This window comes from Cololabis saira, chromosome 6, assembly GCF_033807715.1.
Source record: "Cololabis saira isolate AMF1-May2022 chromosome 6, fColSai1.1, whole genome shotgun sequence".
In the NCBI taxonomy this organism is placed as follows: Eukaryota; Metazoa; Chordata; class Actinopteri; order Beloniformes; family Belonidae; genus Cololabis; species Cololabis saira.
Genome location: NC_084592.1, coordinates 40945053 through 40961452, shown reverse-complemented (window position 1 = coordinate 40961452; position 16400 = coordinate 40945053). Strand labels below are relative to the sequence as shown.

General features: G+C 38.7%; 1 protein-coding gene across 1 annotated transcript in view; it reads left to right on the top strand.

Annotated features, from left to right (window-relative positions):
- Window positions 1-5411: 5411 nt before the first annotated feature.
- mgat4a (alpha-1,3-mannosyl-glycoprotein 4-beta-N-acetylglucosaminyltransferase A) overlaps window positions 5412-16400 on the top strand; it is a 70217-nt gene continuing 59228 nt past the window's right edge. Inside the window, exon 1 of the mRNA XM_061724142.1 lies at window positions 5412-5744. Within this exon, the coding sequence (XP_061580126.1) occupies window positions 5651-5744 (94 nt within the window). The 5' untranslated portion in view covers window positions 5412-5650. The remainder of the gene's footprint in view (window positions 5745-16400) is intronic.

Here is a 16400-nt window from a genome sequence, read left to right as displayed (position 1 = left end):
GACTGGCTGGATGCAGGAGACGGAGTGGGAGGTGGATCCACCCTGAGTGACAAGCGGATTTGCATAATAACTTCCCTGAAATTATGTTGCACAAAGCTGACCAGCATCCTCCTTCTGCAACTCCTGCCGTTGCGTTTGTTGATCGCAAAGAACTTCTTTCCAAGACTCTTCAATTTGTCAACGAGCCGAGTTTTGTTTCTTGCAAAAAGCTGCAACTACGGTTCTGCACTGAAAAAAATAAATCCAAGCGCATGTAAATATAACATATTTAAATCTGTTATATTGACAATTAAAAATGAAGTTTGTTGCTTTACATGAATACATCTACAGTAGTTTTGAACTTAATCTGCATTTTTTCAAAAAACAAGACATTGTGCATTTTTTCCTTAACAAGCAGTATTTATGTAATCCCAGGCAATCTTTTCATTTACACACAAACAACAAGCAATGATCTTGTTGTATTTACCTTTCCTTTAACAATTTTAATCTACTGGGCAGATTGACCAACGTTTAGATGAAACATGCTTTATTTGTTTAAGTAGAACACCACAGTAAAACATATCTTGCTTGATCTACTTTAAAAAAATTAAGTAACTTTTTCGCATGAGGTTTTTATGTAGATCAAGAAAGACTAGTCTTTGTATAAACTACTTAATTTTTAGTATGTACAAAATTCATTTGCAAGTAAAGTCAACTTAATTTTGATAAATAAAGTAAACTTAACACAATTAAATTGACTGTACTTGCAAAATGTATTATTTACATACAAAAAATTAAGTAGTTTATACAAAGACTAGTCTTTCTTGATCTACATAATAATCTCATGCAAAAAGTTGACTTTTTTTTTTAAGTAGATCAAGCACAATATTTGTATCAGTGTTGCTTGGCCTGGCTGGATGCAGGAGACGGAGTGGGAGGTGGATCCACCCTGAATAACAAGCAGATTTGCATAATGACTTCCCTGAAATGATTTTGCACCAATGTGACCAGCATCCTCCCTCTGCAACTCCTGCTGTTGCGTTCGTTGACCGCAAAGAACTTCTTTCCAAGACTCTTCAATTTGTCAACGAGCCGAGTTTTGTTTCTTGCAAAGCTGCAACTACGGTTTGCAGACATCCTTGCATCACACTTCACTTCTGTTTACATTAGTCCAGACCCGCTATTAAGTGTATTCCTCAGAGGATATTCAGCTCGACTTCACCCTGTGTCGGTTAATGTAAAAAGAACAGGTGACACACTAGATTTATTTAAGGCAGGGTATCCTGCAAAGTAAACATTTAAAACCCACCTGCTTCTCAGAGCTTTTAAACATTAGTAGTGAGAGGGTTGTGTTATGTTTTTCATGGCAGGTCCTTCCTCCCCGCTGCCATCAGGCCTGCAACCAGGCCTGCTCTCAGTAGTCAATGGACAATAACACGTGCAATAACAAGATGTGCAATAACAAGATGTGCAATATCTGTCTGTCTACCTTACACAGATTCTACCTGCTTTTTTTTGCACTGCTGTTTTTTTCTTTCGCACTACTCCTATTTCCATTACAATGTACTGTATATACTGTCTACATTTCGTAATTATTATATATATTTTTTACTTTTTTTACTTTTTCACCCCTTCCCTGCATGTGTGTGTTAAGTGTACTGCTGCTGAACAATGTGAGTTCCCACATTGAGGGAGAAATAAGGGATTATCTTATCTTATCTTATCTTATCTTATCTTTATTGTATTTCTACTTTTATTGTAGTGTTTTATTATTCGTGTTATCTTTGATGTTGTTTTATTTTTTGTGAAGCACCTTGTGACATTCCGTTTTCTGTGAAAGGTGCAATAGAAATAAAAATGTACTTACTTATGGCACTTTTCCACTAGCACCTACTCAGCTCGGCTCTCCTCCACTCGGTTTGGTTCTTTCCCACTACGGGTCTAACGTGCCGAGTAGATACTTTTCTGTAGCTACTCTGCAGAGGTTCTAATGGCGCTTTTCCACTAGTACTTACTCAGCGCGCCCCAGCTCGGGACGGCTCGTCACGCCTCTACCCGCTTTGTCCTCGTTTGTTTTTCCACAGCCAGGTGAGAAGTGGGCAGGTTGGGGTGAAGCTGCTGTGACGTACTCAATTGCGCAATCCCTTTGTTCGTGTCGGCGCTGATGAGAAATCAGCTGGAGCCGCGAGCGGCTGAGAGTAAAACAGAGTTCCTGGTGGATCTGATCGTTCCTTATCGCCCCGTCTACATCCCTTTTTTAATTCTCTCGTCAGCCACCAGGTTTATGAACATCTGCACCTCAGAGTTCAATCAATTACTTTATTTGTCCCCAAGGGGGCGATTAGTTTCGCGACAGGAGAAGCACACAATGTTAAATATACATAAAATATACATAATAAATTACAATAGTAGTATAGCTTGAGAATGAAGGCTTTTTCACCCACTACCTTTTCCTTCCGGCATTTAAAATAACAATAGCGGAGGGAACAAAGGAGTGTTTATATCAGTTTGTCTTTGCAAAAGGGAGTCTAAGCACTGTACCTGATGGTAGAAACTGAAACTGTTTATTAAGGGATGTGAGCAATCAGACAATATGGAGTTTGCCTTCTTGATCAGCTGTTTTTTATAAAGTTCTTGTAAAGTTTGTTGAGCCGACCCGATGATTTTACTGCTTAGACTGACAACCTTATTGAGCAAATTTCTGTCTTTGACCTTCAAGGATTGAAAACCAACAAATGAAAGAAAAAGTGATGACAGATTTGATGAAAGAACGATAAAACATAGAGGAAGAATCAACCTGGTATTTAGAACTTTTTGGGAAAAAAAAAAGGCGCTGCTGGCTTTTCTTATATATTGAGTCTGAATTTTTTCCAAATGACAGTTTGTTGTCAATAATAGTGCTTAAATATTTATAAGACACGCGTCTGAAATCGATACACATAAAGTTTGTCTTAAAAATATTCAAAGATAAAAAAGATTCCTCGCACCATTTTAAAAAGTATTCAAACACAGGACCATGTGAAGTCTCAGTACTTTTCAGCAGGCTTACCCACCTCAGAGTTGGATCACCAAACAGACGTTTGCGCTGTATAATAAAATCGCCGCGAGCCGCTCTCACGCTGACTCCCGCTTCCTGATTCAAACGTCTGACGTCTGACAAACGTCAGCCTCGGTACAGAAAAAGTATCTGCTTGGCACGACTCCACCGGCCTCGGCCCGTATTGGAAAAGCGCAAGATGTGGGCGTGGCGAGTAGAAGCGTGTTGAGGTGGTACTAGTGGAAAAGGGCCATAAGCGGCTGAGTCGGGCTGTGATGTCATCACACTACAAGCCACCGATTGGTCGGGGGGTTGGAATCAGACGTCTGATTAAGGATGTGACATCAGAGAAAGAGCGACTCTGTCGGCGGCTTCTGGTTGATTTTATTCCAGCAGCAACGGCAGCAGAAGTCTGTTTGCTGATCCAACTCTGAGGTGCAGATGTTCATAAACCTGGTGCTGAGGAGAGAATTAAAAAGGGATCTAGACGGGCGATAAGGAACGACCAGATCTACCAGGAGCTCTGTCACTTCATAGCTGCTCAGCTACCAACGGACTTTTCAGCAGCAGAGACAAACCAAAAAAAATTAAAAAGCCGCTTGAAGCTTCTCTTTCTCTCATTTTTTAACTTGATATCAAACACAAGCCACAGACCAAGCAGCACATGTATCGTCTCCTCCAGGTTCTACATCTTTAGTGTTGTTGTCTTCTTCGTTTAGATACACAATCAAATACGTCAGAGCAGCTTCACTCCAACCTCCTACTTCTGCTCCAGGTGCTGAATTGTTATGGAAAAGAAACCAGGCCGAGCTGAGTCGAGCCGAGCTGAGATGAATAGAGCCGAGTAGGTACTAGTGGAAAAGTGCCATTAGATGGGGCTAAAGACTTCAAAAGCACTCTTTAGAAAACCTACGGGTGACGTCACCGGGCACTTGTCCAGTTCTTCTTATACAAGTCGAGCAGTGTTTACAACTACGAAACTATCACATTTAAATTATATATTAAGATGTTCTGATACGTTTTTTTTTTTCTCTTTCTATACCAAAATCCTGGGCTTTGTGTGTGGGCTGATCTGAAACCAGTGTTATTTAACATTTTTATTTATTTTAATGGTTTGATTGACCGCACAAATCGGCACAGATTACTTTTGTAATACTGTATTTGACCCGGTCTTTGTACGTTTTGACCGTATAGAAAAAACGTAATTCTCGTCAGTTGTGTGAAATAAGACCATCAACCTGAAAAAGGGACTGCAGATGAAAATTAGCTTGATGGCTATATCTGGCATGTTTACATTTATGTATTTACTTATTTAAACTTTTATTAATATGCACTGTCCCTATTATAAATAAATAAATAAATAAATACAAAAAAATAATAAAATAAAATAAAGAAAGGCGCCAACAAATAAAATCGATTATTATTATTATTATTATTATTATTATTATTATTATTATTATTATTATTATTATTATTATTATTATTATTATTATTATTATTATTATCATTAATAAAAAAAAAATATATATATATGTGTGTGTGAGATTAGAAAAAGAGACTGAAGAAGGTACTATAACCAGTACTCGAGTTGTAAAAAGAAATCAGGGGGGATGGTGGATTTTATCATACAAATAATAGCACTGACCAAAACACCTGCAGAAATACTGCAGGAATGACATAGCAGCAGTTAAATGCAGCCTTCTGTAAGCTTTAAATATCCACTGGGCTTACATCAAATATATCACAACACAAAAATAAAAAACTGTTTTCTGAACTTATCAATATGACTCTGTCCTTCACAGGATAAGTAAAATGGATCACTGCAAAAACTCAAAATCTTAACAAGAATATTTGTCTTATTTCTAGTTAAAATGTCTCATTTTAGTAAAAAAAATCTCATTACACTTAAAACAAGACTCGTCACTGGAAAAACAACAATTTTCACCTGTTTTAAGTAGATTTTCACTTAAAATAAGTAGAAAAATCTGCACGCGGAACAAGATTTTTTTGCTTGTAACGAGAAGATAAATCTTGTCCCACTGGCAGATTTTTCTACTTATTTCAAGTGAAAATGTACTTGAAACAGGTGAAAATTGTCAAATAAGTTAAGGTTTTATTTTTCTGGTGATGACTCTAAATGTTGAAATAGCAGTAAAACCACATTCATTGATGAAATGACATAAGGGATGGAAAGGAGGGATGACAATTTTACTAGGGGGATGATTTTGACCGTTTTTATTTCAGGGGGGGATGATTTTGACCGTTTTTAATTCCTCATCCCCCCTCAACTCCAGTACTGACTATAACCCCCACCCCATTTTTTTTTTCAAACGCTTTGCTGCAATAGCTTTTATTCTGAAAGTCTCTACCGGAAGCCGCTATTTTACACGACGCGGTCTGACGTGACAGGTGAACTCGCAACCAGTTGACGAAAAAATCGGGGGTAGAATGGGCACGAAATAAGAAGTCACAGCCCAGCAAGGACGTTCCCGTCCTCCCCAGACCCCGCCGGAGCCGTAACCATAACCGGAGCGGAGCGGTTTCCCTCAGTATCGTGGTGTTATTCCCGTCCTGAGGCCAGCAGGAGGAAGGAGCGGCAGCGGCGGCTCCGGGTCCCCGCGGCGCTGCAATGAGATGAGGCTCAGACACGGAACTGTGGCCACCGCACTCATCTTCTTCACGTCCTTCCTCAGCCTGTCCTGGTACACGGCCTGGCAGAACGGCAAAGGTAGGCTGCCATCCAGGGGCGGGCTGGTGGGGGGTGGGGGGGTTGGTCGTGGGGCTGAGAGCCCCCCTAATGCCCCCCCACCCTCATTTGTCCTGCCAAGGACTAAGGTCGTTTTCTTGCACATGTGCTGTTTAAGTTGGTCCAGACCAGAGCAGGGGTCTGCAACCCAAAATGTTGATTGGACCAAAAACACAAAAAACAAATGTCTGGAGCCGCAAAAAATGAAAAGTCTTGTATAAGCCTTATAGATAGTACAGCATGTGTTGCCTTCATTATATTAGTCTTGCATAAGCCTTAGAATGAAGGCAAATGGCGAAAGGCGAAATGTCAAGAAAAAAGTTGAAATGTTGAGGAAAAAAAGTCGAAATGTCGAGGAAAAAAGTCGAAATGTTGACAAAAAAGTCGAAATTTCGAGAAAAAGTCGAAATGTCAAGATTAATGTTGAAGTACAATCTTGAGAAAAAAGTCGAAATGTCGAGAAAAAAATCGAAATGTCGAGAAAAAAGTCGAAATGTTGAGGAAAAAAGTTGAAATGTCGAAATGTCCACAAAAAAGTCAAAATTTCGAGAAAAAGTCGAAATTTCGAGAAAAAAGTCAAAATGTCAAGATTAATGTTGAAGTACAATCTTGAGAAAAAAGTCGAAATGTTGAAATATCGAGAAAAAAGTCAAAATTTCGAGAAAAAAGTCAAAATGTCGAGAAAAAAGTTGAAATTTCGAGAAAAAAGTCAAAATGTCGAGAAAAAAGTTGAAATGTCAAGATTAATGTTGAAGTACAATCTTGAGAAAAAAGTCGAAATGTCGAGAAAAAAGTCGAAATGTCGAGAAAAAAGTTGAAATGTTGAGGAAAAAAAGTCGAAATATCGACAAAGTAAAAATTTCGAGAAAACGTTGAAATTTCGAGAAAAAAGTCAAAATGTCAAGATTAATGTTGAAGTACAATCTTGAGAAAAAAGTCGAAATGTCGAGAAAAAAGTCAAAATGTTGAGAACAAAGTCGAAATGTCGAGGAAATATTAAAAATTTCGTGAAAAAAGTCAAAATGTCGAGATTAAAAAGGAAAGAAAAAAGAAAAAAAAGGAAAAAAAAGGTCAAACATTTTTGAAAAAGCTCCAGGAGCCACCAGGGCGGCTCTATAGACTCTGGTTGCCGACCCCCGGTCCAGAGGAACTCACGTGGGCCACTGTTACACCTTTTCCCCCAAAACCGGTTCCAGGGCTGGTTCTAGTTCACAACTTGTTCTACTTGGTAACCAGCTGAGAACTAGTTTGTTTTTACACAGCTCGAGTTGTAAGGGGAGTCATTTCATTTCATTACATCACTGCAAACGTCAGTTAGGTCGCTGTGTTTTCATTTGCACGAAAGTTGCAGCAACAACCAGGTATCTGCTCTAATAGGACTTGGTCCACGTAGCTCCTCCGTGGACACATCTCTAAAACACTGGTTGTCTCCTCTTCAGACCCATGATGCTTTGCTGCATCCAGATTCATTCTTATTTGAAAATGTCTCCGTCTCCCAGTCTTGCTGTTGACGTTGGTCTTAATAACTCCGCCCCCTCCGCTTACGTAAGCGGTTCTTCCCTCTAGACCAGCAAAGAGTTGGTGCTACCTTGCGAACCGGGTTTTCTGTTCCAGAGCTTTGCCAGTGGAAACAGAAAGACCGGTTCCAAACTCAGCACAGGCCCAGAACCAGTTTGGTGGAAAACGGCTATTTGAGCGCAGCAAACGCGGGAACCACAACAGCCATAGCTAAAAGTGTTTTAGTGTGAACTTTGGTGCTGTCCAGTTGTGGTCTGAAAGCTTGGCGACCCCCAGTCAACCAGACTACAAAGTGTTGTCCTCGAGTTTTGAGCGAAAAAGGCTTTCATAGACGGCTACATTGTGAAGTCCATCTAACTTCCTAAAAATTGTTGCAGTTCCTCGGCTGGCCGCTAGAGGCTGACTCAACAGTCTCCAATTGGCTCTGATAAAATGTCCAACTTGAGAGCAGAAGTGAACGTATTTACACCCTGGAAAGTCTTGGCCTCAATCGTTTTAGTTCACATCCATGACAACTCTAAAGGAGATTTTATATGAAGCAATAGATTATTGATTGACAGTTTGCTCACCCAATGGCTAGCCCTTATAACTTTATCTTCCGTAATCATCATGGTACCATATATGGCTTAGGATCGATTCAAATGTCAAGAATTGATTCAATTCTGAATTCTAAAATTCAGAATCGATTATCACGATTTGATTCAAACCAATATCGAGTTAAGCCTGAATTAAGGTTCTGCGTTAAACCAACGAAGAGCCTACGCCGTTGCCGTGACGCCGTCGTGAATCCTTCGGACTTCTCCGTCACTCCATTTCGCCGCGGTGCAGTACCCCCCCCAGAGCGCTAGTTGATACTTTAGCTTCTGTTTTTTTCCCGTCAGAATGAATCAAAGAGATAAGGACAACTATTGTCCAAAAAACCAAAACAACCCCCAAAAAAACCACACACACGAAGAAAAGAGCGCTGAAAGTTCACGACTGCTTCATGAACCGGAACCGGAAATGCGTTGTTACCAAGCAAACCAATCAGCCCTCTCGGTCCGCGTTGGTCTGCGTTGGTCTGCGTCACCGCGACGCGTAGTTACAATTTTTGGGAGGTGCACGTGAGGCTACGGTGTAGGCTCTTCTTCGATTTAACGCAGAACCATAATTCAGGCTTTAGTGTTATTAAAATGACTTTTTGAGCTGTTACCTGAATTACTGGTACAAGGACGATGTCTATGCAAGAGTTCAGCGAGATAAGGAGGAGCCAGAGCATGTAAGCTTTTAAAAGCCCAAGAGTGAAATTTTAAAAACACCTCTAAGAGAAACAGGCAGCTAGTTAAGTGATTGCCATATCAGGGTAAAATGCTCACACCGTTTTGTCCTCATTGATAGGCGGGCAGTTTGATTCTGGACTAGCTGGGGATGGCGGAGGTGAGACTTGTCCATCCCACTATAAAGGGAGTTGCATTAGTCCAGTCTACAAAAGATAAGAGCATGCAACTTTGCTGATCAGCCTCCGATGATAAAAAAAACTAGACTGGACTACTGCATTGACCTGTCTTGCAAATTTGAAATTTCCGTCAAAGATGACTTCAATATATCTTATAAATTTTGGAGCGTTAGAAAAGTCGAAAGGCTGCATCCTGTCAGCACGTCAGTTTTCCCAAAAACTTCTGTTTTATCTTCATTTCAGCAGAGGAAGTTTAGCTCCATCCACCTTTTGACATCTCGTAGACACACCAGATTTTAAAGGGAAGTAAATCTAGTCGTCATCTGCATAACAGTGAAATGCCACATTATATCTTTCAAAGATGGAGCCCAGTGGAAGCGGGTAGAGAAAATAAAATGGGGCCTAAAATAGAGCCTTGAGGTACCCCGTATTTAATTGGGGCCTCTGTGGAAGAAAACTGTCCAAGTTGGATAGAAAATAGGACTTAAACCGTTGAAGTGCATAGCCCCCTACACCAACGGGCTGCTTTAATCGGTGTGATAAGATGTCATGATCCACCGTGTCGAAGGCTGCACTGGAGAAGAATAAGAGCAGCGGCTCCAGAATCAACCGTTAAAAGCAAGTCATCGCCTGAGAAGAGCGATTTCAGTGCTGTGACATGACTTATCTGAAATATCTCAACTTCTTGTGTGTTGCTACAGTGTGATAGAGACAAGCTGGCTGTGAGACAGTTAGTCTGTTAGAGGTTCCTATGAATCCCCGATAATGGAAACACACCTCATCTCTGTCTTTACGACACCTATCCATGTAGTGTTGTTTTTGGCAGCCTGTTTTTGTCTTCTCCTTTTAGTCGTGTCAAGTTTTAGTTGAAGAAAACTGATGACATTTTCGTCTAGTTTTACTCAAATATTGTAATTAACCAAACCCATTTTACATTTCAAACAAGGTTATCTTACTATCATATTATTGTTACCTTATAGACTCAAGAATAAGTTCATTCCAGATACAGAAGACTCTAATTTGATTTTACAACAGATTGATTTTTTCCTGTGATTTTGTGGCCGCGACTGGATTGAGGACGTGACGTCACCAGCAGCAGATCTAAACCAGAGGAAACTACTTCAAAAATGGATATTAAGGATCTTTGTTACAACATTTCGTCTCATTTTGGTCAACGAAAATGAAGACACATTTTAGCAGAGTTTCTACATTTTAGTCTGGTTTTTATTCGTCTATGATATTGCATTATATATTTATGAATGAATGAATGAATGATTGAAAAACTTTATTTCGAAACATGCTCAAAAAAAAAAATATATATATATATATTTAAACCAAGGAACAATAGTTAAATAATAATCATTATAAATACAGTATAATACAAATCATAACAATCATAAGCAAAAACATGCCTCACTGGCTTTTTTTTTTTCCTTTTTTTTTTGTGATCAAATTTTTATTTCTTTTTTTCCTTTTTCTGAAAAAACAACATGGTGCAAAAAAACACCAATACATAACAACAAAAAATGAATAGATAAATGTAATAACAAAAAAAAACAAATACAAAACAACAAAAAAAAGAAAGAAAAAAAAGTAATGCCCATATTATTAAGTATAACAATGCAAAATTAACACATAAATTAAGAGCAAAAATAAATAAATGAAAATAAAATCATAACCCCAGACATTACCCACCCACCCCCTGGATCCTAGCAGCTTTAAATCACATCAATGTGTTTATAATATAACTTTTAACATGGTATACTTAGTTTTCCTTTATCACACTAAGGACATAGAAATGATGTATAATGAATAGTTCACTATATCAAAATCTAAACACGACAGAAACTAAATAATTCCTTTTTTTTTGCATGCACAAATTTAATTATCGTTATCGTCACATGACCAGCATTTTCGTTGCGTCTCGTTTTCCTCAGGTGATTAAGGTTCGTTGACGACGATATTTAGTCATAATTTTTGTTGACAAAAGCAACTTTATATCCATATTTTAACATGACTTCTCTTCGGTCAATACACACACCTACTTGATCAGTGACATTTGTCAGCTTGCACTTGTGAGAAATAGATGCAGCGACTGTTAGACTTTTTTCTCCAGACCCCTGCAGCAACCTTTTGTGAATAAGAACCTTGTAAAAAAAAGTGTTGTAATCCCAACACGACAGTTACCCGCCCCTCCCTCTGTGGTTGGAGCCCAGAAGTCGTGCGGTAGCCAAGAACACGACATCAGCGCGTGAAGTTACGATGACGTAAATGTGAGCGAGAGGGGAAAGTCGCGACGTTCTGATGCTTCTCATGTCAGGTGATTGTCAGTAGATGGAAACAACGGTAACTGGAAAGTACTGACGTCCCCTCAGACCCCCACCCTGACGTCTAACATCTGATTTTGTGGGCAACGCTGTTTAATGTCAGTTAGAGATGACCTCAAAAGTTGCTATGGAAACACAAGGGTGTAAGGGGTGACAGTATTTTCTTTTACAAGTCCTGTAAACATCTCGGCCCGGCCCTTTTACCCACATAAATATGTTTGAGCCGAGCCCCGGGCTACAGCATGACGGCACTAACCCAGCTCTGGTGGGGGGGGCTGTGGGCTTCACTGACTTGTTATCAGCAGAGTGTTAATAATTGCAGCCTTAAGACAAATTCCAGGCCGTGGCCTTATAAAGTGATGACCGTGGAGCTTATCGGCCCAGTGAGATACTTACCTCTAAATGGATCCTAGTGAGCGGCAAAGAGTAGATTAAGCAGACGCTTCCACTGGTTAGATGAAAGTGCAGCGAATGCTAAACAGAGGTTAAGAGATTAGGGCCTCCGTCTTGTTTGTTGAACCTGCTGAAAGAATGCATCCACCCGGATCAATGATTCTGAGAACAGGCGCTTCTGTTGGGTTGAAGATCACATGACATGGCTGAGGACATGGCTGCCGGTCTTCTATTGGCGTTTTTGTCATCACCTCACTTTTTTCTGTCCAACAGAAATCTGCAGTGCCGGTCATCAATAAGATCATCGGAGATAAAGTGTCGGTTCTTACCCTGCGACTCCGGAGTTTAATACCCGCCAGGATTTAGATGATTATCTCTCCTCAGAGCTTGAAGCAGGTGGGACTCTCCATGTGGGTGTTCCTTAAAACGGACTCTTTGTAACGTGTATTAGAGCGAGGACGGGTGTCAGGAATATATTGGTGTTGTTGTTCTGTTAAGCTTTGAGTGTCTGGCTGATGTGCAGGAAACTCTGAAGGGGAAACTAGACCAAACCTGTTGTATTTCTGCATCCGTGGTTAGAAGAGCACTGCACTGCTCGGGCTGGCATTTGCACGCAGGTCTGGGGGTCCATTCAAATGTCAAGATTCGATTCCGATTCTTAAGATTCAGAATCGATTATCACGATCCGATTCGATCCAATATTGATTTGGGTTACTGTTAATAAAACTGTTTTTTCAGCTGTTGCATGAATTATATGACTGTCTAGTTATACAACATATTAATACTAGTATTATATTGAGATTCAACAGCAAGTATTGGCAGCTAATGATGCTGTAAGGACCAATCAGCTCCCAGAATGCTGATAGAACTGCTTTCAGAAACATCGTGTGAGTCAGAATTATCAAACAGATCCAGGGCAGCAAGGAGAGGACGAAAGAAATCGCTTTTATTTTTTCCGCATTTATGAGAATTCGTTTTTTAACATTTATGCAAATGTAACCCCAAGACAGTATATAAAGCAAAGAAAGACAATTATAATGTATGCAATTATAACTGAAAACTTTAATGTTTTCATACCTTTAAACATATTTAAAGGCAAAAACATGGCACCAGTTATTCTCCTGTCCAACAAAATATTCCTTTTTTGGGCATAAACAAAAAAGTACCAAAAGTTGTAATGTAGTGAGGAAAAAAAAAATAAAAAAATTTTAAATCGATCTTTAGACATATGAATCGATTTTTAGGAATTAATATGAGAATCGATTTAAAGAATAGATTTTTTTCAACACAGGCCTAGCTCTTATTAACATATATACAGTTTTTAAAAAGTGAAAGGTGCAGCAGTATGAGGTAGACATGTTTATTGGAAGGTGCATTGTTACAGCATATGATTGTGTTATTATTATTATTGTTAATATCGTCTCTCAGGGCAGCAAACATATGAAATCGGTTTTATTTTTTAACACATTCCGTTAAAATCTTTTTCATGTAACCCCAAAACAGTATATAAAAGTAATGAAATAACGACAATTTATGCAATTATAACTGAAAACTTTAATGTTTTCATACCTTTTAAAGATATTTTAAGGCAAAAACATTGTGTTCAACAAAACATTCCTTTTTTGGACATAAACAAAAAAATACCACAAGTTGTAATGTAATGATGAAAAAAAAATCGATCTTTAGACATACGAATCGATTTTTAGGAATTAATATGAGAATCGATTTCAAATGGGGAAAATCAATTTTTTTTCAACACAGACCTATTTGCACGTGAAGGATCCTGATCCGGGGCAATGTCTGAAGGGGAGTCGCTGCGGCTTAATGAGGATGGTGTTTTAGCGCTGATATGATGCAGCAGCTTTGTGAAAAGAGCTTTGATGGCATCACACTGTCCCACTTATATACGGAGGTCAAAACAAATGTAATTGTTCTTCATGTGGGGAAATGCAATCTTTAAGTACAACCATGTACACAATTATTACTATTTTAGCTCTAAACATGACGAGCAAGCTAGTTTTTGACAAATATTTTTTATTTACTTTTTCAATTACAGTACAAAGGCACAAAACAGAACAAAACAGAACAAGGCACATTAATACATACCAATAGGCACTTGAAGATATTCCAAATGTAGAGATTTAAGTGGTATATTTTACTGTTGTGGTAACTGACTGATTCTCACCATGGCGTTTAGGGAAAAGAAAAGGATAACGCTAATGAGTGACCAACATGTACATCATACACAGATGGAAACACATTGTGTACTTCTAGAAAGCAAACTTGTTTTTATTTGAACATGATAAGAAAGCAGTTTGCATATTTATTATGAACTTTTATTGCTTATTGGATGTCATATTGTCATTTAATCTCTTTATATGATGGTTCTTCTTTGAGACATTCACAAACTGGCCAAATTGAATCAGAAGTCAGAAGTATTTATTTTCACAACAATGTCATTGTCGTATAATTGTAACATTTTTTAAACATTTTTAGTTGTATTTTTTATATTTACTCACACTTTCCTACACTGTTGTCCACAGCAACATGTTTTAAAAACTGAAAACGTTTCAGTTTCCACTCCAAAATGTGACCATTAATGACGTTCGTGAAAAAAGATAAACAATAGGTAAATGAAGAAATGAAAGTATTGATTTAATCCATGAACTCTCCGCATCCAAACAAAATAAGTGATTGTTTGCTGAAAGCTGGAAATGTCATGCAACGTGCCTGTCTTCTCTTACGCTGGTGCAGTTTTTCAGTCCTCCAGGTCACGGTGACTCTCAAGGCTTGAAAAAAGGCCACCGGACTTCCTTTTCTTTTATTCTTGAAGACATTTCTCCTTCTAACCGAAAGACTTTATCAGTTTGGAACTGACCTCGTTTCAATTTTCCTAATCAATGGAAGATGGCAAATAAAAGGAATGCAGCCTGATATAGATACATGAACACAAATTCACGTCTTAAATGCATTATTAACTCGAGATTCCCTGACTGGAGTTTTCATGGTCAATTCCAATTTTCTTAAAGGTTTGGCCCGCCAACTTTATTTTTTAGAGCTATAATTAGCCACACAGTAACATAATCAACCAGTGAAAGATGACAGAGGCTGCAGACTGTGTGCTCTAAGAGGTTTATTTTTAGCCTATTAGCATTGAACATGCTCCGCATTCTCATGCGATGAAGTTTGGTGTCCGAAACATTTTGCTCATTGTTCCTCCATCCAGAGCCTTTCCAGGCTGCGTTAGCTGCTGTGTTTGGGTCTTCTGTGTTCATCAAAGGCCTTTTTCCTGGGGACTGTGTCATCAAGATGCACTTACTGACCAGGGGGGGGGAATTTCTCAGTACTCTGATGCAGTTGTACTTCCCCGACACAACCAACATCTTCTGTTAACAAAACCCCCATCTAATCACGTACCCGCCTCATCCTGCAGGTTGTGTATTCAAAGGCCAATTCTATAGTTTGTTTTGAAGGGTTTTATGAGAGGGCGGTGACCTGGGTTTTATTTTTCTTTCTTTCTTCTTCTTGTTATCCACACAATGCCTTACGTCTGACAGCCTGTCTTGTTCTGTTTACTCGACTGCTGTGAGTGAGAGTTTTGCACGTCAGCTGTTCAAACAGGGCGTCCTTCATGTCCTGGTGAGAGAGTGCTCTTTGGTATTAATATAATGGACCATTAAAACATTTACAAAGGGGAAACTTTTATCTGGTGGTATTAAGTTTTTAAATGCATCATGTATAGATGGTGGTATTAAGTTTTAAATGCATCATGTATTGATGGTGGTATTAAGTTTTAAATGCATCATGTATTGATGGTGGTATTAAGTTTTAAATGCATCATGTATAGATGGTGGTATTAAGTTTTAAATGCATCATGTATTGATGGTGGTATTAAGTTTTAAATGCATCATGTATTGATGGTGGTATTAAGTTTTAAATGCATCATGCATTGATGGTGGACAAAGAGGTCAACTAAAACCGTCGGAGCCATTTAACGTTTCATGTCGGTCTTTGTTGTTGATAATAATGGACTGAACAAAAGGAAGATGTACTAAAGTGATGAAATAGATCGCATGATTGATCCACATGAAATAGATTTTCTTTCTTTTATCTTTTAACAGCAATAACACAAAGAAAGCTAATTTTTTTCCCTCTTCATGTGCTACTTCCTTAAATGCGAGTGTAAACCTGCGCTAACACCGGATTTGAGGTCACAGTTTTGACCTAAAGTATTTTTCCATTAACAAATAAAAGTGGGTCTTGCCAAGGACCTCACGATACGATACACATCACGATACTGGAGTTACAATACGATGTTATTTCGTAAGGTAATTTCATTGTGCCTACAGTTAGTATGTACAATGAAGAATCTTGATACAATATTGCGGTAATCCAAATTTTGCGATATATTGCGATGTCAAACATAGTTTGCTGAAAACTGTAAAAGGCCTTATGCATCTTAAAATCCGAGTTGCACGTACATCAGATTGATGATGATGATTCATGGGACAAACTGAGTCAAAACAATGTCATTCAAATGATCCATGTAGTTTTATTGTAACTATACAAGCTAAGGCAACAACATATTTTTATATGTTTTTCATATTATTTTCATTATAGGAAATTAACCAATCTGAAACATTATTATTTGAAAAAATAGAAATAAAAATTGATATTCAAAATTTGAATACCGATATCCAATCGGCTGGCAAAGTAGCGCGATATATTGTCGTATCGATATATTTGCCCACCACTATAAACCATAAATGATGACGCAATCAAACAGAAAACAGTGGAGTGAGGGGCGAGCGGTGTTAAACGCAGCATGTCAGCATGTCAGATCATTACTTGAATATGGGGAAAAAGCAGAGGACACGAGAAATTATCCAGGCTGAGTTGGATTTGGGAAAGCCGCTTGGTGATGGAGACGGTCACGGGATGCACCGCAGAGAAAAGGGCCCGTAC